General features: G+C 43.7%; 1 protein-coding gene across 1 annotated transcript in view; it reads right to left on the bottom strand.

The window, feature by feature from the left end:
- Nucleotides 1–341: 341 nt before the first annotated feature.
- LOC126266671 (uncharacterized) overlaps nt 342–20,723 on the bottom strand; it is a 175,659-nt gene continuing 155,277 nt past the window's right edge. Inside the window, exons 7-9 of the mRNA XM_049971095.1 lie at nt 13,620–13,760; nt 11,487–11,632; nt 342–1,169 (exon numbers count right to left, since the gene is read on the bottom strand). Of these exons, the coding sequence (XP_049827052.1) occupies nt 1,130–1,169; nt 11,487–11,632; nt 13,620–13,760 (327 nt within the window). The 3' untranslated portion in view covers nt 342–1,129. The remainder of the gene's footprint in view (nt 1,170–11,486; nt 11,633–13,619; nt 13,761–20,723) is intronic.

Below are 20,723 nucleotides of genomic sequence, written 5' to 3'. Positions count from 1 at the left end.
CCTTCCTTACTTTCATCAATCTTAACTGGAGTTCCCCATCGTTCATATCATATACTGCCTGCTCGTCAGAAGCAGTACTGAATTCTAAATTATAACATCACTCACATAAAAGTCAAGAATGTAATGTACAAACATTTGTGAATTATAGTAATATTTGACTGCATTTTAAGCTTGTGTTAACAGTATTTCATAAAAATTTGCACTTTAATTATCTTTTGTTGTACTTAAAGCTCGTCATTTTATTCGATGTAATTGTAAATATCTATTTTATATTTTATGTTGTACCTAAGCCAAAGAGCAACAATATGAAATTATTAATAAATGAAAACAAATCTCTAAGATAGTTTGGATGTATGTTTTTATTATCCGATAAAACTAAGTGCTATCGCAGATAAATTGTACATGAACCTCGACAGTAGGAGGGAAAGGAGATTCGTGTTTGACGTTCTGTCTACGTTGAGGTCTTTAGTAACAGAACAAGAAACAAGGAGAGCAACATACCACATCTGTTAAACGTCATTACTTTTCGTCCAGCAACAATAATAAAGGGCTTAGAAGTGCATGATATTTAAGGCGTATGAGAAACGTCCAAGTAGAACATAAAACTACAAAGCTATGACCAAGGTAATGCGCTTTGCTGTAAAACAAAATATTGGAATTCTTTAAAATCACTGTAAATTGTTTTGTAAGTGTACGACTCCGTGTCAAACACTGAATTTATTGCTCTCATGGCATTTACTATTAGTCAAATTAGACTTGGGTATAAAGAAGAGGAGAAACATGTTTGAAGTTCTGGATGAAACATTGTCAGCTTCTACTTCTTAGGACGTAATTTTTGGTCTAATTTTTTTATAGGCAGGGGTTTAAAAACCCACATAAAGCTTTTATAGTATGTAAGATTGATAACGAGGAGATGCGCTATTGAATAGCTAACAGGTCACGCTTCGGTCACATTTATGAAGTATTTTATACAGTAGATTCCTTGGCAATGATCTCCGTATCAATCCGCAGGATAACAGCAGAAGCTCCAGCACGTGAGTTCGAAGACTATTTCCTGCATCTTGGTACACCGTAAGCAGAAGTCCCATTTCTTGCACCGCCCATTGGTCCGGCAGCCGATCGACTCGTGCTACTCGAGGTAGAACAACCGTTTGTGGACTCCGAGTACTCTGTAAAAGAAAACACAAGCAATCTGCACAGACTCCCAGGTAGTAACAGGTTTCTACATTTCTACTTAAACCAGTAGTCATGTCAGTAAATTAACAAGCTATTGCCATCACAGAATAAACACAAAAGTTTCATGCCACTGCACATTGTAATTGGGCAGGATAGTCATTTGGCGCACCTGAGCTGTATCCTTGTCCCAGTATGTACTCTGCAAACTAAATGACATATGATACATTTTACGGTACTAAATGTTATTCCGTTCCATTCTCGGATGAAGTGAATCAAGCATGGCTACTAGCATGTCTCTGTCCCACGATATTATGAGTCTAATTTTATCATCATGTCCTATTCGAGGCTGAAGAGTGTTAGCAGGGTGAAAAATTTGAGTAATTAGATACTGAAAAAGGTTGCGAGACGTATGTGAGGGATGTGGTATGTTTTCCGACTCTTCCCGGAAACTGTTCTCTCGAAATTTCAATAGTAAATCCCTCCGTGATGCACAATGCCACTTTTGTTACGTCTGCCAATGGAGTTTGTTGAGCCACTCTTTAACATTCTCATGCTAACTAGACGATTCCGTGACGAAACCCCCCGCTCTTCGTTGGATCTTCTCTCTCTCTTCTATCACTACTTCCTGGTACGGATCGCAGATAGATGAACAATACTAAAAACTTTGTCGAACAAGCACCTTTAAAGCCATTACCTTCGTGAATGAGTTCCATTTCCTTAAGGTTTTTCCTATGAATGTAGGAATGTCATCTGCTTTTTCCATTTCACTTAAGGTCGTTCTGTATTTTACGATAGATCCTGTTTCCAGTGATTTGTCGTCAATAGTGTAGCTGTACAGTTGTGAATTTCTTCTCCTACGTATACGCAATATGTTGCATTTATTTACGTTCAAGGTCAACTGCCAGAGCCTGCACCATTCATCAGTTCTCTTGAGGTCATTCTGCAAATCGTTACTATCTTCTTTCGCTGCTACTTTGTTATAGACAGCCGCATCACCTGCAAACAGCCTTAAAGAGCATCCGACGATTTCTAATAGATCATTTATGCGAGTATTATCGTAAACAGTAACGGTTCTGTCACGTTTCCTTGGGGTACTACGGATATTGCCTTTACATCTGTCGATTTTGTCCCGTTAAGAGCGGCATATTGAGCTCTGTCGACAACGAAGCCTCGAATCTAGTCGCAAATCTGTTCCGATACTCGTAAGCTCATATTTTTTTCGCTAAGCGGCAGTGCAAGACGGTGTCAAACGCCTTTTGAAGTCAAGGAACACGACATATCGCTGTAGATCTCATGTAGGAACAGAGCGACCAGAGTTTCGCAGGATCTCTGTTTGCGGAATCCATGTTGATTTTTACAGAGGAAATGTCATTTTCCAAAACTTCATAATTCCTGAGCACAGAACGTGATCTATAATTCCACAATCTATTGACCTCAAAGATATAGGTCTATAATTGTGTGTATCTGTCCTACGGCCCTTCTTAAAAACAGTAATGATAGAGCTTTCTTCCAGTCACTCGGCATTCTTCATTGCTCAAGCGATCTACGATAAATTGCTGATAGAACGTGAGCAAGTTCTTTTGCAGAATCTTTGTAGAATCTTATGGTATCTCATCTGGTCTTGACGGCTTTACACTACTAAGCGATTGGAGTTGTTTTTCTATTCCGCGATCGATTATCTTAATATTATTCGTACTACGATTGAAAGGAGTGAGAGTGTTAGGAACTTCCACCATAAAACAAGTACGGAAGACCGAATTCAGTATTTTGGCATTCTCTCTGTTATCTTCTGTTTCGGTGCCAGTATGGTCACCGAGTGAATGAATAGACGATTTTGACTCATTTACTGATTTTAAATACGACCAAAACATATGACTTCGTAGGCTTTGCCGGCGTAATAAGTCTTGAAAGTCTCTTCGGGTTTTCTGCTGGATCCTAAAATCAAGTCGATTCGATATTTGGGTGATCAAACAGTTGAATCGCAAAACTATCGAATAGAGTTCACTTTAGGATCCGGCAGCAAATGCGAAGAGACTTTCAACTACCAAAACCTCTTAGAGCTTTTACTCCGATCGGTTGCCAAAGTTTTGCTTTCAGAGTCATTGAACGCTTCACTCATTGCTATGCTTACACGCATTGGCGCTTTGTTCAGCTTGAGCTAGGTTTTTAATTCTCTTGAGTCTGAAACGAAGCTCTCTTTGACTAGGTAGCAGATTTCTGACACGACTATCAAACCGTGATGGGTCTTTTCCATCAGTTAAGACCTTACCCAGAATACACTTTTTTAGCATACTGCACGATGCCTTTGATTTTTTTCCATTTGTTGTCCACATCTTCGCACTCATAATCGAATACTTGATGCTGACTGTTCAGATACTCTGAAATTTGTATCCTGTCACTTTTTCTAAGCAAAAACATCTTCCTGCCTTCCTTAACTTTCTTTGAAAGACCGGTTGACATAAATGCTGTCACAGCCATATGATCACTGATACCTTCCACTACGTTGCCTGATTCTATTAAGTTAAGGTCTGTTTGTTGCCAGAAGGTCTAAGATGTTACCCACACAAGGTGGTTCTCTCACTATCTGCTCAAAGTAATTTTCGGACAAGACCTCCAGAACAATGTCACACAAATTCCTGTCTCTGGGATCAGTTTTGATAGCATGGCACTCCCAGTCTACACTTGGCAGGTTGAAGTCACACCCTCTACCGACGGCATAATCAGGAAAATTATTAACGATATTCTGCAAGTTCTGTCTGAAGCGCTCTACTACTGGAGTTCCTGACCCGGGCGATCTATAAAAGCATCCGATTACCATTTTTGACCGATCTTTGATACTTCACCCAGATTAATTCACAATCGCAACCCGTGATAACCTCGCAAGATTTTATTGAATTCTTTACTGCAATAAACACGCCGCCGCCCTTGGATACTAACCTATCCTTACAATAAATATTCCAATGTGAACTTAGGAAATCCAGGGAGTAGTGTGTAACTGGTTACGCATACAGTCCAGGAATTCTTTGCAGGCGGAATTTAGAAGCTTGCCTAGCGCTGGCATAAGTGCAAAGAGCGTGAAGTGGATTACGTTGAGCCGCGCCGGATTAGCTGAGTGGTCTTAGACGCTGCAGTCACGGACTGTGCGGCTGGTCCCGGCGGAGGGGTTGGGTTGGGTTGTTTGGGGAAGGAGACCAGACAGCGAGGTCATCGGTCTCATCGGATTATGGAAGGTTGGAGAAGGAAGTCGGCCGTGCCCTTTCAAAGGAACCATCCCGGCATTTGCCTGGAGCGATTTAGGGAACCCGGCGGAGGTTCGAGTCCTCCCTCGGGCATGGCTGTGTGTGTTTGTCCTTAGGGTAATTTAGGTTAAGTAGTGTGTAAGCTTAGGGACTGATGACCTTAGCAGTTAATTCCCATAAGATTTCACACACAATTGAACATTTGATTACGCTGAAAAATAAACGAGTGTTGTATTCCATTCTCATGCTAGATGTTTTTAAAAAATCCGGTTTTTTGTTGAATGACATTCACAGATGCCTATGACATCTGCACACAGAGCCAGTAACTGAAATGACATGTGTTCTGTTGAGAAGTCATGATACTATGTCAAGGAAATATTGGCAGTTGGGTCCAAATTCCGCCGATGGATATAAGTCGACAAAGGAGACTGTAGTCATTATGAAGTTTTGATTTCAGTTCCCGTGCTTGCAGAAAATAATAATGAATTAAGGATGGGTCCATCTGTTTGCAGATACACAAAATTAATGTTTTGCTTAGATATGAAAAAATGTTCCACTACAGTTATGGCATCCTTTTATTTTACATTGTGTGTGTTCTGTGTCTGTCAACCTAAATCAGCCACGCTGTAGTATTTGGCTAGACATGAGCTGTGATGGTTCGTTTTTATGTGCCAAATGCGTTTCTGTGTAGTTGGATTGACGTTTTCTCCTCCTCATTTGTGAATACTGCGTTTTTGTATGTTGCTGCGGCTTGGACATACGTTTCTGATCAGAAACGTTTCGTTCTGTCAGTTTATCCAGATTCTCTCTTAATTTGTGGATTTCTCCTTCATTCAGTCTCAATGCATATTTCATGGCCAATAGATTATGTACGTGATCCGCGTCTCCCGTTGGAAAGGTTTCGCAGTTTAAAATCTGATTTCGAAATTTTTTCTTACCATTATACACTGTCTAGTCACTTTAATGTGACCAAAAGCCTGAATAACCATATTTTGGAGAGTGGACCGCTTTGAGGTGCGCAGGAAGAGAGTCAGTGAAGTTCTAGAAGACACCGACAGCGATGTGGAGTAATGCCAACTCCAGTGCCGTGGCCATTGTCTGGGCTGAGGATCAATGATGCGAACAGACCAACAGAGGTGGTCCTACGGTTCTCGACTGGGTTTCAATCCAGGGAGTCTGGTGGCCAAGGGAGTACAATAAACTCAATATAGTGCTCTTCGAACCACGTACGTCCACTGGAAGCTGTGTGACACGTTCCATTGTCCTGCTGGTAGATGTCATCGTGCCGAGGTAAAACTAACTGCGTGTGGGGGTGGCCATAGTCTCCAAGGATTGATGTTGATTCACTGTACCACCCAGAATGACGAGATCATCCAGAAAATTCCAGTAAAACGTTTCCAGACTGTAACGCCCCCTCCTCTGGTCTGGACGCTTCTGACGGTCGTTGCAGTGTGCTTGCCTCAGACGTTTCACGCCGATGGAGAATAAAACGTGGTTCATCTGAAAAGGTCATCTGTCGCCACTCATTGGGCTTCCAGCTGCGGTATTAGCTTCCAAATTCCGGGTTCCGTCGCCGATGAACAGCAGTCAGCATGGGTATATGAACCTTGACGCCTGCTGTGGAGGCATATACGCAGCAATGTTGGCTGAACAGTCCTTGAGGAGACGCTGTTGATAGCCCCTTGGTTCAACTGGCTAGTCAGTTGCTCAACAGTTGCTCGTCTATTCGCCTGTACGCATCTTCACAGCAGTGTTTCACTTGTGCCACCTGTGGCCCGTAGTGTACTACAGTTGCCTCAGCGCTGGTCTTGGATAGGGCCATTTTGCCACACACAATATACTTTAACCATGGCAGCACGCAAACCGTTTAAGAATTTATCAGTTTCGGCAATGCTTCCACCCTTGTCCCGGAAGTCAATGATCATGCCCTTTTGGACGTATCATAAATCGCTCAGCTTCCGCCTTATGGCAACGACTGTACCGTTTCCCGTGTATCCCCACACGATTTACACTCATGTTCATAAAAAAGCAGAACACCTTGCACGACTAGATACAACACGTTCATATTCACAGGACATCTACATTAGTACGTTCTGCGGAAATGGTTAGCATTGCAGTCACAGGTTCCGCCATGGGCCTTGATAACGTGTTCCATGTGTGATGGCATCGACGCGTATAAGGCGAGAATGGCATCTTCTGATATAGCCATTCATGCTGCATTCACCTGGTTCCAAAGTTCATCTGTGGTGGTTGGCATTGGGTCACAGTACTGCAGCCACCTTTTCACCATATCCCACACGTTCTTGATTGGCGACAAGTCTGGTGTTCTGGCGAGCCGGGGCAAAAGGCTGACATCCTGTGACACCAAGAAGACGCGTGTTCATGCAGCAACATGTGGTCATGCATTGTCTTTCCGAAAAATGGCGCCTGGGATGTTGTGCAGAAAGGATACAGCCACGAGGTGTAGCCGCGCGGTCTGAGGCGCCCTGCCACAGTCCACGAGGCTCCCCCCAATGGAGATTGGAGTCATCCCTCGGGCATGGGCGTGTGTGTTTTCCTTAGCGTAAGTTGCTTAAGTTAGGTTAAATAGCATGTGTAAGCGTAGGGACCGATGACCTCAGTTGTTTGGTCCCATAGGATCTTACCACAAATTTCCAAAATTTCCAAAGGATACAGCTATTGGTTGAAGGTCGTCATTCACGTAGGTCACACTGGTCACAGTTTCTGGACATGCACCCAATAGCATTCCACACCATAAGGTCTGCTCAAGTCACACTGATCCATTACCCTCCGTTTATAGCGACTACGAGAGCCGCAGGCACATTTTACCGGTAGTTGGTGTTGCGAAGCGATGTCGATGTTGACTTTGAACCTGCTGGCCGACATGGTTCAAATGCCAATCAATTCTGCAGTACATGCTAATGAACATGTCCTGTGAATATGAACGTCCTGTCTCCACTCGTTCAAAGTCTTCTGTTTCTTCTGAACATGAGAGTATATTCCCTCACTGCTAGTGGTGTCACCTGACGTCTGTGAATGGTTATGTATGCTGACGTCGAACATACGTGGTGGTCATCTTAGTGCTGATGGACCGTGTGTAATCTACCTGAAACTTTTTGGTGACGCCAAGTGCCGGCCTCATACATAACATTCTTTTGTAATTACTGAAGCAAGTGGCAGCTGTGATTAAATTATGCCCTGTACAAAATTCTGCTTGGCAGTTTATCTCTCATCTCTCTCACCCCTCACTTACAGCTTCCCACCTCCTCGACCTACCCCACCAGTCTACGTTTCCTTTTATTTTTCGTTTTCCTACAATCGATTTCCAGTTCCCAGATCATAATGAAATTTTCGAACATTTTTTTTCAGACGATAGTTAACAGCATATACACTGACGGAAAGATATCGCAACATCAAAAAATAATTAATGGAGAGTAATGAAATTTCGGGAATACATTTGTCTATGTAACACATTTAAGTGATTAACGTTATGAGATGCTGGTACATTAATAACCAGTGTAACTGCCAGAATGTTGAATGCAAGCATGCAGATGTCCAGGTGTCGAATGTCAGTTTTTGGGATGGAGTTTCACGCTTGTTGCACTTAGTCGGTCAATACAGGGTAATACTGTATGTGGATGATGCTGCAGTTGTCCAATGATGTCCCATATGTGTCGACTGGGATATAGATTTGGTGATGGAGCAGGCAATATGTCGACACACTGTAGAGCATGTTGGATTACAACAGCGGCATGTGGGCGAGTGTTATCCTTTTGGTAAACACTTCTGGAATGGTGCTCATGAATGGCAGCCGGCCGGTGTGGCCGTGCGGTTCTAGGCGCTTCAGTCTGGAACCGCGTGACCGCTACGGTCGCAGGTTCGAATCCTGCGTCGGGCATGGATGTGTGTGATGTCCTTAGATTAGTTAGGTTTAAGTGGTTCTAAGTCCTAGGGGACTGATGACCTCAGAAGTTAAGTCCCATAGTGCTCAGAGCCATTTGAACAATGAATGGCAGCACAACAGGTTGCTTCATCAGACTGGCGTATAAATTTGCAGTCAGGATGCATGGGATAACCACAAGAATGCTCTTGCTGTCATACTAAATCGCAACCTGAACCATAACTCTAAGTGTAGGTCCGATGTGTGTAGCAGGTAGACAAGTTGGTTGTCGGTCCTCAACTGGCCCCTTCATACCCAATTGGCACAGAGGTGGAACCAGCTCACACCGGAAAGTACAACGGACCTCCACCCTGCTCTCCAACGAGCTTTAAGGCCTCGTTAGCCAATTTGTGATAATTTTTTAGTTGTGCCTGTCTGCGACTTAGTATGTGCACTATACAGACATGTTATAAACACATAGTATTAAACTTTCTGCGAGAAAAAGCATGTTCAGCTGTACTGACAAAATGTGCAGTTTTGTTTTCCTTTTCACAGTCATTTTTAACCGGAAACATGAAAGTTGTGTTTACGGCTAACTTTGAATCCTACCTGTCTGTAGATTAAAAGCATTGTCATTAAAGCTACTATCCTCACAGATTCAACAGCTGGACAGGTCTCTCTCACACCCCTTGTACTAACCATACCCGACCAATTTACCCTTCATTTTGACTCCTATTCCCAGTCAAGTTTCCGTTTCCAATAAAAATAAATAACGTCAGAGAGAGGGGGAGGAGGAGATGTACAGAGAAGGGAGGAGTTAACGCATCTAAAAAAGGAGGAGGAGGATATGGACAGAGAGATGATGCAGGAGCAGATGGATAGAGAGGATGTGGGATAAGTAATGTAAGGGAATGGGGGAAGGGGATTGGAAGAGATGGCGGAGGGACGAGGAGATGGACAACACGAGTGGGTAGGAGGAGAGGGATAGAGAGAGAGAGAGGGGGGGGGGGAGATACATACACTAATGGCCATTAAAACTTCTACACCACGAAGATGACGTGCTGTTGTTGTTGTGGTCCTCAGTCCTGAGACTGGTTTGATGCAGCTCTCCATGCTACTCTATCCTGTGCAAGCTTCTTCATCTCCCAGTACCTACTGCAGCCTACATCCTTCTGAATCTGCTTAGTGTATTCATCTCTTGGTCTCCCTCTACGATTTTACCCTCCACGCTGCCCTCCAATACTAAATTTGTGATCCCTCGATGTCTCAGAACATGTCCTACCAGCCGATCCCTTCTTCTAGTCAAGTTGTTCCACAAGCTCCTCTTCTCCCCAATTCTGTTCAATACCTCCTCATTAGTCATGTGATCTACCCACCTAATCTTCAGCATTCTTCTGTAGCAGCACATTTAGAAAGCTTCTATTCTCTTCTTATCTGAACTATTTATCGTCCACGTTTCACTTCCATACATGGCTACACTCCATACAAATTCTTTCAGAAACGACTTCCTGACATTTAAATCAATACTCGATGTTAACAAATTTTTCTTCTTCAGAAACGCTTTCCTAGCCATTGCCAGTCTACATTTTATATCCTCTCTACTTCGACCATCATCAGTTATTTTGCTCCCCAAATAGCAAAACTCCTTTACTACTTTAAGTGTCTCATTTACTACTCTAATTCGCTCAGAATCTCCCGAGTTACAGACGAGAAATTTAACGGACAGGACGAAGATGCTGTGATATGCAAATTATTAGCTTTTCAGAGTTTTTACACAAGGTTGGTGCCGGTGGCGATACCTACAATGTGCTGCAATGAGGAAAGTTGCCAACTGATTTCTCATACACAAACAGCAGTTCACCGGCGTTGCGTGGTGAAACGTTGTTGTGATGACTGATATAAGGAGGAGGAGAAATGCGTACCATCACGTTTCCGACTTTTATGAAGGTCGGATTGTAGCCTATCGCGATTGCGGTTCATCGAATCGCGACATTGCTGCTCACGTTTGGTGGAGATCTAATGACGGTTAGCAGAATATGGAATCGGTGGTTTCAGTAGGGTAATACGTAACGCCGTGCTGGATCCCAACGGCCTGGTATCACTAGCAGTCGAGGTGACAGGCATCTTATCCGCATGGCTGTAACGGACCGTGCAGCCATGTCTCGATCCCTGAGTCAACAGATGGGGACGTTTTCGAGACAACAACCATCTGCACGAACGGTTCGACGACGTTTGCAGCAGCATGGACTATCAACTCGGAGACCACGGCTGCGGTTACCCTTGACGCTGCATCACAGACAGGAGCGCCTGCGATGTTGTACTCAACGACGAAGCTGGGTGCACGAATGGCAAAATGTAATTTTTTGGGATGAATCCAGGTTGTGTTTACAGCATCATGATGGTCGCATCCGTGTTTGGTGGCATCGCGGTGAACGCACATTGGAAGAGTGTATTCGTCATCGCCATACTGGCGTATCACCCGGCATGATGGTGTGGGGTGCAATTGGTTACGTGTCTCGGTCACCACTTGTTCGCGTTCACGGCATTGTGAACAGTGGACGTTACATTTCAGATGTGTTACAACCCGTGGCTTTACCCTTCATTCGATCCCTGCGAAACCGTATATTTCAGCAGGATAATGCACGACCGCATGTTGCAGGTCCTCTGTACGGGCCTGTCTGGATACAGAAAATGTTCGACTGCAGCCCTGACCATCACATTCTCCAGATCTCTCACCAGTTGAAAATGTCTGGTTTGTGGTGGCCGAGCAACTGGCTCTTCACAATACGCCAGTCACTACTCTTGATGAACTGTGGTATCGTGTTGAATCTGCAAGGGCAGCTGTACCTGTACTCGCCATCCAAGCTCTGTTTGATCAATGCCCAGACGTATCAAGGCCGTTATTACGGTGAGAGGTGGTTGTTATGGGTACTGATTTTTATGGCTCTATGCACCCAAATTACGTGAAAATGTAATCACATGTCAGTTGTAGTATAATATATTTGTGCAATGCATACCCGTTTATCATCTGCAATTTTAATGGCCAGTAGTGTATTTAGTAGCTGCGAAGCATTGTCGGGTTTGCTGGTTACTTACTGAGTTTGGGCAAGTGGGTCGCAGAATGAAGTGGCAGTGACAGCGGGGTGAGGAGAGCGATCGGCAGCAGCAGCAGCAGCAGCAGCGGTACTCACACGCCTGGAGCGAGAATCTCGGTGAGGGCGATGAATCCCGGGGGGCAGTGGCGGGGGTCCAGGACCGCGACGTGCAGCAGCGCAGACAGGCACAGCGCCCACAGGGGCTCGAGCAGGCGCCTGTCGCACAAGTGCGCCACCCGCAGCTGCAACAGGACACGCATGCGCACTCAGCAGGCAGCATATTACGCCTTTCTGCTTACAGCTGCCTTTCTGTTATGGAAAGGAAGACTGTATCGGAACGAAGGAAGGAAGGAACACGCCCCGACTGACGCGGTTTCGCGTGTTGCGTAGGAACGGGGTTCGTGGCAGAGATAAGGAAAAGCCGTTGCACCTTACAATAACAACAAAATAAATGAGATGGGGTTTAGTCACAGAAAGAAAAAAGAAGAAAATGTATTTTAATGTCTAAACATGAATACAAAATTCAACCTAGAAAATTGGCATTACACCTAGAAATCAGGCTGTCGACAGGAGTGCACCCAGAGAGTGTGATAGGACAGTTATTACTCTCTGCCTACATAAATGATTTGGCGGACAGGGAGAGCAGCAATCCGCGGTTGTTTGCTGATGATGCTCTGGTGTACAGGAAGGTGTCCAAGGTGAGTGACTGTAGGCCGGCCTGGATGGCCAAGAGGTTCTAGGCGCTACAGTCTGGAACCGCGCGACCGCTACGGTCCCAGGTTCGAATCCTGCCTCGGGCGTGGATATGTGTGATGTCCTTCGGTTAGTTAGGTTTAAGTAGTTCTAAGTTCTAGGGGACTGTTGACCTCAGAAGTTAAGTCCCATAGTGATCATAGCTATTTTTTGAGTGACTGTAGGAGGAGACAACAGGAGCTAGACAAAGTTTCTAATTGGCGTGTGACTGGCAGCTAGTCTAAATGTAGAAAAAATGTAAGCCATTGCGGATGAGTAGAAAAAACAAATCCTTAATGTTCGGATACAGCATTAGTAGTGTCCTGCTCGACGCAGTCATGTCGTTTAAATATCTGGGCGTAACGTTGAAAAGCGATATGAAATTGAAACGTCCCCTTGGAAAAATTATACAAGACTGTGCTTAAACTGAGACACAACAATTTTTAGCGCAACGCAATCTAACTTTCAAAAATCCCTACACGCAGGTTTCTCGCTATTGAAATGGCTCTGAGCACTATGCGACTCAACTTCTGAGGTCATCAGTCGCCTAGAACTTAGAACTAATTAAACCTAACTAATCTAAGGACATCACACACATCCATGCTCGAGGCAGGATTCGAACCTGCGACCGTAGCAGCAGCGAGGTTCCGGACTGAGCGGCTAGAACCGCGAGACCACCGCGGCCGGCTGCATCGTACTTCTGAACAACACAGGCGCTGCAATATCGTACTTATCAGCCGACACCGTGTATGCAACTTTCCATTAAAATGTCTCCCCTGTACAGGAATATACATAATAAATGTACGACTGCAGGTTGTAGACACGTGGTTGCAAATCAAGGCACTAGTCGACGGAGACTAGATCGTGGAGACTTTAGCAAGCAGGAGATGGTATTGGCCGAAGACACGGAATGGCGCTGTTTAGTTTAACTAAATAAGCTACATTTCTTTCGGAAGAATATCGAAAGGTTTTGATTTTAGTGTGTCCTTTGACATACGTGCCCATTAACAATGCTTCTGTCCTTTTTTTCCTTTCATCCGTGGAAGCTACAAGGATGCACTAGATAGAGGAGCTTTGACTGTTGTTGCTATATGTTTTCCAATTTAGCGTTAGCCTGATCGTGGACTCTTACTGATGCAGTTAGACCGACTGCTTGCAGGCCTCTGTGTCTTGGGAGTGGTAACGATTTTAACCATGTGTAAGTTTGTGGGCTTCCAATGCCTCAGTCACTTTCTACAACATTCATCCGGGCTGCAGCTAGCGTCAGTGGCGAATCTATAAGTCCAGTACAATTCGAACTTAAATTACAATCAGTAAATAACGTCAGCTTCCTTTCTTTCTACTCCCGACGTCCAAATACCTGTGTACAATGAATTTTATTACCGTTCCTGTTAAGGAATTGTAAAGCATGAGTGAATGCACTGTGTTAAAGTTGAGTTGGCCAGAAGCGTAGAAACTCGTATGAAGACCACTTGCTGCAGCCGCTGCGTGCTCTACCTGTACGAGCGTCGTCACGGCGGCGAAGGCGATGGTGAGGTCCGGGTGGAGCCAGAAGGCGGCGCCGCTCGCCAGGCCGGCCAGGAGCGCATGAGCAGACCGGTCCTCGCCCCGCAGCCGGCACAAACCACAGCGCACCGCCTGCGGCCACGACAGTTATTTTTTATTTGTGTTGGCTTTTTGCTCGATACGATACAGCCAGCACGACTACTTTTCAAGGTTATGTAATGTAAAGTACTTGCGGTAAAAGTGAGAAGAAAATTTTAATGACAAATGGGACAAGTATCGACGATAAAAACAAATTTTTATTCATTATCTGAAATAAGAAAGTTAAGATATAATATCGCTGAAGAGGATAAAGTACTCTTAATTAAAATTTAAAATTTTCGGTCTTCTATTGTCTTCTATCGTCTGTTCTGTGTTCTCGTATCAGCGGCACGTTAAGTAGTGCTTGCCTGAATAACTCATGATAAAATATGTCTCAAGCAGGTCGAAAAATTGTGTGTGAGTTATTTAAAACCAATTTTCAAACATTAACTAGCGGCGAAAGAGAAGAAAGTACCGCTAAAATGTCCGATCGGCTTTCATTAGAACTTCACATGGCATAAAAAACATTATTGACAGAAAGATAAAACTACAACCTCCAGAGAAAAGGAAAACTCTGGAAAGGTAATGGCCGGAGTGGCCGTGCGGTACTAGGCGCTGCAGTCTGGAACCCAGCGACCGCTCCGGTCGCAGGTTCGAATCCTGCCTCGGGCATGGATGTGTGTGGTGTCCTTAGGTTAGTTAGGTTTAAGTAGTTCTAAGTTCTAGGCGACTGATTACCTCAGATGTTAAGTCCCATAGTGCTCAGAGCCATTCGAACCATTTGAGAAGGTAATCTTGTTTGGACGCCGGTTTTAATATTGGCTACGTGGAGTGTGAAAATTCAATACGGAATGTTACATACAACTATAAAGACGTTTGCAAAATATACATACATTTCCTTATAATATTAATTTTGCCAGTAAGGAAAGCCGTTTCTTTCTTTCTACATACTTTCTTAAAAAGTACAGTACTACAGTTAGTGAGGAAAGTAAAATCTTGAGTGTCAGGTCACGCATTTAAAATATCAGTAAATTGCAGTTGTTTCAAAGAAAATGAGTTTTTTGCATGCTGCACATCGAAATTTTAATTTTTATTTATGCACCGAGACACGTTTCGCCTTTTTTACAAGGCGTCTTCAGTGGGTGTCCTGAAATATTACATGATTTGTCCTTTTCACACAGGTTATGGTTTAACATCTAGGTTATCGATTTAGAAACAGTTCCTTAACGTTTTTTTATGAAATGGAAAGGTACTTACACGTAACTTCTAATTCACTGCATCTAAGCAAACTGCTTTTTCTCATCTGGCAACCAGGTGGACATCTTACAGTTCACTTTCAATTTACTGTTTACGTTACACATAATTGTAACTGCCATCTTTTTAATACATTGATTCATTTGTTTTTCTAAGTGTTACAGACATTCTCAGTTTTCTGCATTCAACTGTTTTGTGAATGTGTGTGTGTGTGTGTGTGTGTGTGTGTGTGTGTTGGAGAGGGAGACAGATTTCTTATTTTTTTATAGAATAAAAATTATTTATTTTATTCTTATTACTATTTCCTATTCATTTATTTAATCTTAAAAATAATAGTAATTATTATCATTATTATATTTTCCTGTGTATACTTATGAGAGGAATCACATGTGTGATCTTTTGTTGAGATTTCTGTCTATTATATGATCAATGAGTGCAACCAGTGAGTTGTTAGTCATATTTACTTGGGCATTTAGTAGTTGTTTCTTTTCAGCCTTTGTTTTGTATATATGATAATTTTCCTGTAGTGTTAGGAGATGTCTTTCATTATTTATTCTAATTATTTTCATATAATTTTCTCTTGTAGTAGGTTTGTGGTTATTTTCTCTCAAATGTTCTGCAAAAGTTGAGTGGCTCGTTCCATATTCCCAGTCAGTATTTGATAAGTTTGTGGTGAGGTACTGTGGAACCAAACTGCTGAGGTCATTGGTCCCCAGGCTTGCACACTACTTAAGCTAACTTTAAACTAACTTACGCTAAGGACAACACACACACACCCATGCCCGAGGGAGGACTCGAACTTCCGACGGGGGGAGCTGCTCGAGCCGTGACAAGGCGCCCCTGACCGCTTTGGCTACTCCGTGTGGCGTCTGATGCGTCAGCCATTAATGTCTGCTTATTGCAGGTAGCTTGCTATCAGACAATTTCGAAACTGTTCCGACTCATTAGTGATATTATATTTGTTACACAGGAATTCCCATTTCTGCAATTTTTTCCCACGGTTTCCCGTATTTTGGAGCACATTTCTTCTCGATATTCACTGCATATGCTTGAGCATGTGCGACTCGTTTTTAAAGGTCTTGAGGTGGAGCCGCCCCAAAAGATATATCAAAATATATTTTCCTATAATCGTTTACAGAAACTGAATTATGAAGAGTGTTGAATAACGTTTTCCATATGGATTTCGACAATGACAGGCAACGTTGTTGGAACGGAATTATATCGATTGATGATTTTCAAACAGGTAATAGCTACTCTCCAGACTGCGCCTTTAAATCGTTTAGCTTCATGTGGGTCGACTACAAACGATAAAAATTACTTGTGAACGTTCGGAATTCATCATATTGTCCGCTATAATTTGGCGAAAACCGCAGCTCGATATATTGATTCGTTCTGGGTGTATCTGAGGCGGCTTGTCTTAGCTGCCTCACCCTGTGTGTGTAGCTATTCTCGCGGAAAAATCTCACGGCCTTTCCCCGTTACCACCAACGGAATCAATTTACCTTAACGCTTTCTTCTTTCTTGTTAAATATATTATCATGTTTGTGAATTTCTGGGGCTTCCCTGAACAACGGTTGTGATAGCTCTTCTCAAAAGCGAGTCAGTCCGGAACCGTACGACTGCTACGGTCGCAGGTTCGAATCCTGCCTCGGGCATGGATGTGTGTGATGTCCTTAGGTTAGTTAGGTTTAATTAATTCTAAGTTCTAGGCGACTGATGACCTCAGAAGTTGAGTCGCATAGTGCTCAGAGCCATTTCAATAGCGAGAACCTGCGTGTAGGCGAATTTTACCCTTGTGAACAAAAGTTAACGACGAAAGTAGCGTTCGTATGATGGGTCACTGCCAAGTAATATAGCTCCATGAAACTTGAACCGTACTTATAAAAGACTTACTGCAGTATAGTACGAAAGTAACCGAAAGAATACGCAATCTACATGTACATCTACAACTACATGATTGCTCTGTAATTCACATTTAAGTGCTTGGCAGAGGATTCATCGAACCACAATCATACTATCTCTCTACCATACCACTCCCGAACAGCGCGCGGGAAAAACGAACACCTAAACCTTTCTGTTCGAGCTCTGATTTATCTTATTTTATTTTGATGATCATTCCTACCTATGTAGGTTGGGCTCAACAAAATATTTTCGCATTCGGAAGAGAAAGTTGGTGACTGAAATTTCGTAAATAGATCTCACCGCGACGAAAAACGTCTTTGCTTTAATGACTTCCATCCCAACTCGCGTACCATATCTGCCACACTCTCTCCCCTATTACGTGATAATACAAAACGAGCTGCCCTTTTTTGCACCCTTTCGGTGTCCTCCGTCAATCCAACCTGGTAAGGATCCCACAACGCGCAGCAATATTCTAACAGAGGATGAACGAGTATAGTGGACTTATTGCATCTTCTAAGTGTCCTGCCAATGAAACGCTGCCTTTGGCTCGCATTCCCCACAATATTATCTATGTGGTCTTTCCAACTGAAGTTGTTCGTAATTTTAACACCAAGGTACTTAGTTGAATTGACAGCCTTGAGAATTGTACTGTTTATCGAGTAATCGAATTCCAACGGATTTCTTTTGGAACTCATGTGAATCACACCTCAAGCTTTTCGTTATTTAGCGTCAACTGCCACCTGCCACACCATACAGCAATCTTTTCTAAATCCCTTTCAACTGGTACTGGTCTTCGGATGACCTTACTAGACGGTAAATTACAGCATCATCTGCGAACAACCTAAGAGAACTGCTCAGATTGTCACCCAGATCATTTATATAGATGAGGAACAGCAGAGGTCCCAGAACGCTTTCCTGAGGAACACCTGATATCACTTCAATTTTATTCGATGATTTGCCGTCTATTCCTGCGAACTGCGACCTTCCTGACAGGAAATCACGAATTCAGTCGCACAACTGAGACGATACCCCATAGGCCCGCAGCTTGATTAGAAGTCGCTTGTGAGGAACGGTGTCAAAAGCTTTCCGGAAATCTAGAAATAAGGAATCAACCTGAGATCCCCTGTCGATAGCGGCCATTACTTGGCGCGAATAAAGAGCTAGCTGCGTTGCAAAAGAACGATGCTTTTTGAAACCATGCTGATTACTTATCAATAGATCGTTCCCTTCGAGGTGATTCATAATGTTCGAATACAGTATATGCTCCAAAACCCTACTGCAAACCGACGTCAATAATATAGGTCTGTAGTTCGATGGATTACTCCTACTACCCTTCTTAAAAACTGGTGCGACTTGCGCAATTTTCCAATCTGTAGGTACGGATCTATCGGTGAGCGAGCGGTTGTATATGATTGCTAAGTAGGGAGCTATTGTATCAGCGTAATCTGAAAGGAACCTAATCGGTATACAATCTGGACCTGAAGAAAGTAACCGAAAGAATACGCAATGAGACGAACAGAAATGATACTTTCATTCAAAGATGATAATTACATTGAAGGGATTGAGGAAGGTCCTCTGAACATCAGAAAAGGCGGTACATGGTTGTTAGTACGGTGTCCGGTCGCCTATGACTACAGACAACAATGCATGCTGTGCAGAGTGGTCCTCTGGTGGCCACAGGGTTGGGTCTCGTGGCAGGACGTCCCATCCTTCCACCATCGCGCTTGACGACTACTGGGCGGTCGTTGGCGCGACTGGGCGTGTTGCGGTGCTTATCCCCAAAGCATGACACACGTGGTCGATGGATTTAAGTCGGGGAGACAAGCAGCCCCGTCCATTCGCCGAATATCCTCTCCATCCAAGAGCTCTTCCATCCGCGCTGTTCGATGCGGCCGCAAATTGTCGTGCATAAAAATGAAGTCATGGCCGCATGTACCGACGAGAAGACGCACGTGGTGAAGGAGTATAGCGTCACAATATCGCCGAACGGTGAGTCACCCTGTTCAAAGATCTGAAGTCAATATGCCCGTTCTGTAACAATTCTTTCTATGTGTGCTCCAAGTTCCATCTAGCTTTGTCACTTGGCAGCGAATCTTCACGCGGAAGTAACTTTAGTTCTCAAGCTTTGAACAAGAGTGTATTGTGTGATCGGTCCCACACCGCTAGTGCTCCGTCACGGCCCATTTCTCCACTTGCCACAATCTGCAACGCCGTTCAATGGTCGTAGTATTGATGGGCTGTCCAGTCTTTCCAATATATTTTCCACATGTACATGACATGCTCCATATTCTCGACACTGTGAGTGGATCCCTTTCCTTCTTTTGCGATCTGAGGCACTCGATAATCGTTTACGACCGATTCTGTCCATCACTCTGGGACGGCGCGGCCGAAAGGCCGTTCCCGACATTTCTTCTTCCGACATACCACTCTTCGCGTGCTAGGCTTCGTGACGCATATTCAATTACTGGAGTACTCTCTGCTCCTCGATACGACTTCCGGGTGTTGCATCTGGCGCCCGAGACTCTATAGCCTATGTATCCACTTTGTGCCCTAAGGGCGTATTAATAATTGCTCTTTCCTGGTTCTGGTGATGATATGACAATTTGTGCAATTATCTGTCTGTGTGTGTCGGTTTTCGATAGACTCTGCGATTCAGATTTAGTTTTATGTTTTATTCGTGAGGGTTTTTTTTTATCGTACCATGTAAGGGTCGGCATTTAGCCTTCTCTCTGATGCCGCCACCCTCCCTCCATTTTAAATCTGTCGCACTTTCTTTGCATTTGTTTGTCTTGGTGGTCGTCATTTCCCTACATGTGCTCATCTCACCTTGTCTCTCTGGGGTGGACATGGGTTGCAGAGTGGCTGGCTCATCCTCTTTAATAATTGTCATCAGCCAGCCCAGACCACCTGCTCTATGGTTTAAATACCTTCTTCTACTTTTCCTTGTTGGGTATGTCTTTCCCATTCTCTGTACATTCCATTCGTTTTCTTTTTAGGTGTGGTTACTCATTCCTTTTCCCCCTTTTACTTTCTCAAACGTACTTTGGGTGTTTTTGTACCTTGAGTCTTGCTTGCGCCAGGAAAAAGGGACTGACGTCCCTGTAGTTTGGTCCCTTTATAACCCAAGCCAGCCGACCACGGTGGCCGCGCGGTTCTAGGCGCTGCTGTCCGGAACCGCGCGACTGCTACGATCGCAGGTTCGAATCCTGCCTCGGGCATGGATGTGTGTGATGTCCTTAGGTTATTTATATTTAACTAGTTCTAAGTTCTAGGGGACTGATGACCTCAGATGTTAAGTCCCATAGTGGTCAGAGCCATTTTTTGAACCCAAGCCAACCAACCAGAGGTTGTAGAGAGTTTGAGACAGAGTATTAGGGAACGAAAGACGAGAACGGGGGAAAGAAATACAGTAGAAGAAGAGTGGGTAGCTTTGAGAGATGAAATACTGAAGACAACAGAGGAACAAGTACGTGAAAAGACTAGGGCTGGTAGAGATCCCTGGGTTATAGATACTGAATTTAATTGATTAAAGGAGAAAATATAAAAATGTACTAAATGGAGAAATCAATAAGGAATACAAACGTCTCAACAATGAGATGACATCGACAGGAAGTGCAAAGTCGCTAAGCAGAGATGGCTAGAAGACAAATGGATGTAGAGGCATCTATCACTAGGGGTACGATAGATACTGCCTTCAGGAAAATTAAATAGACCTTTGGAGAGAAGAGAACCGCTTGCATGAATATCAAGAGCTCAGATGGAAAACCAGTTCTAATCAAAGAAGGGAAGGCATAAAGGTGGAAGGAGTATATAGGTGTACTTGAGGGCAATATTATAGAAGAGTAGACAACATTCCATTAG

The sequence above is a fragment of the Schistocerca gregaria genome, chromosome 1, assembly GCF_023897955.1.
Source record: "Schistocerca gregaria isolate iqSchGreg1 chromosome 1, iqSchGreg1.2, whole genome shotgun sequence".
NCBI lineage: Eukaryota > Metazoa > Arthropoda > Insecta > Orthoptera > Acrididae > Schistocerca > Schistocerca gregaria.
The sequence above is the reverse complement of the archived record's forward strand: the minus strand, read 5'-3'. Positions and strand labels throughout refer to the sequence as shown.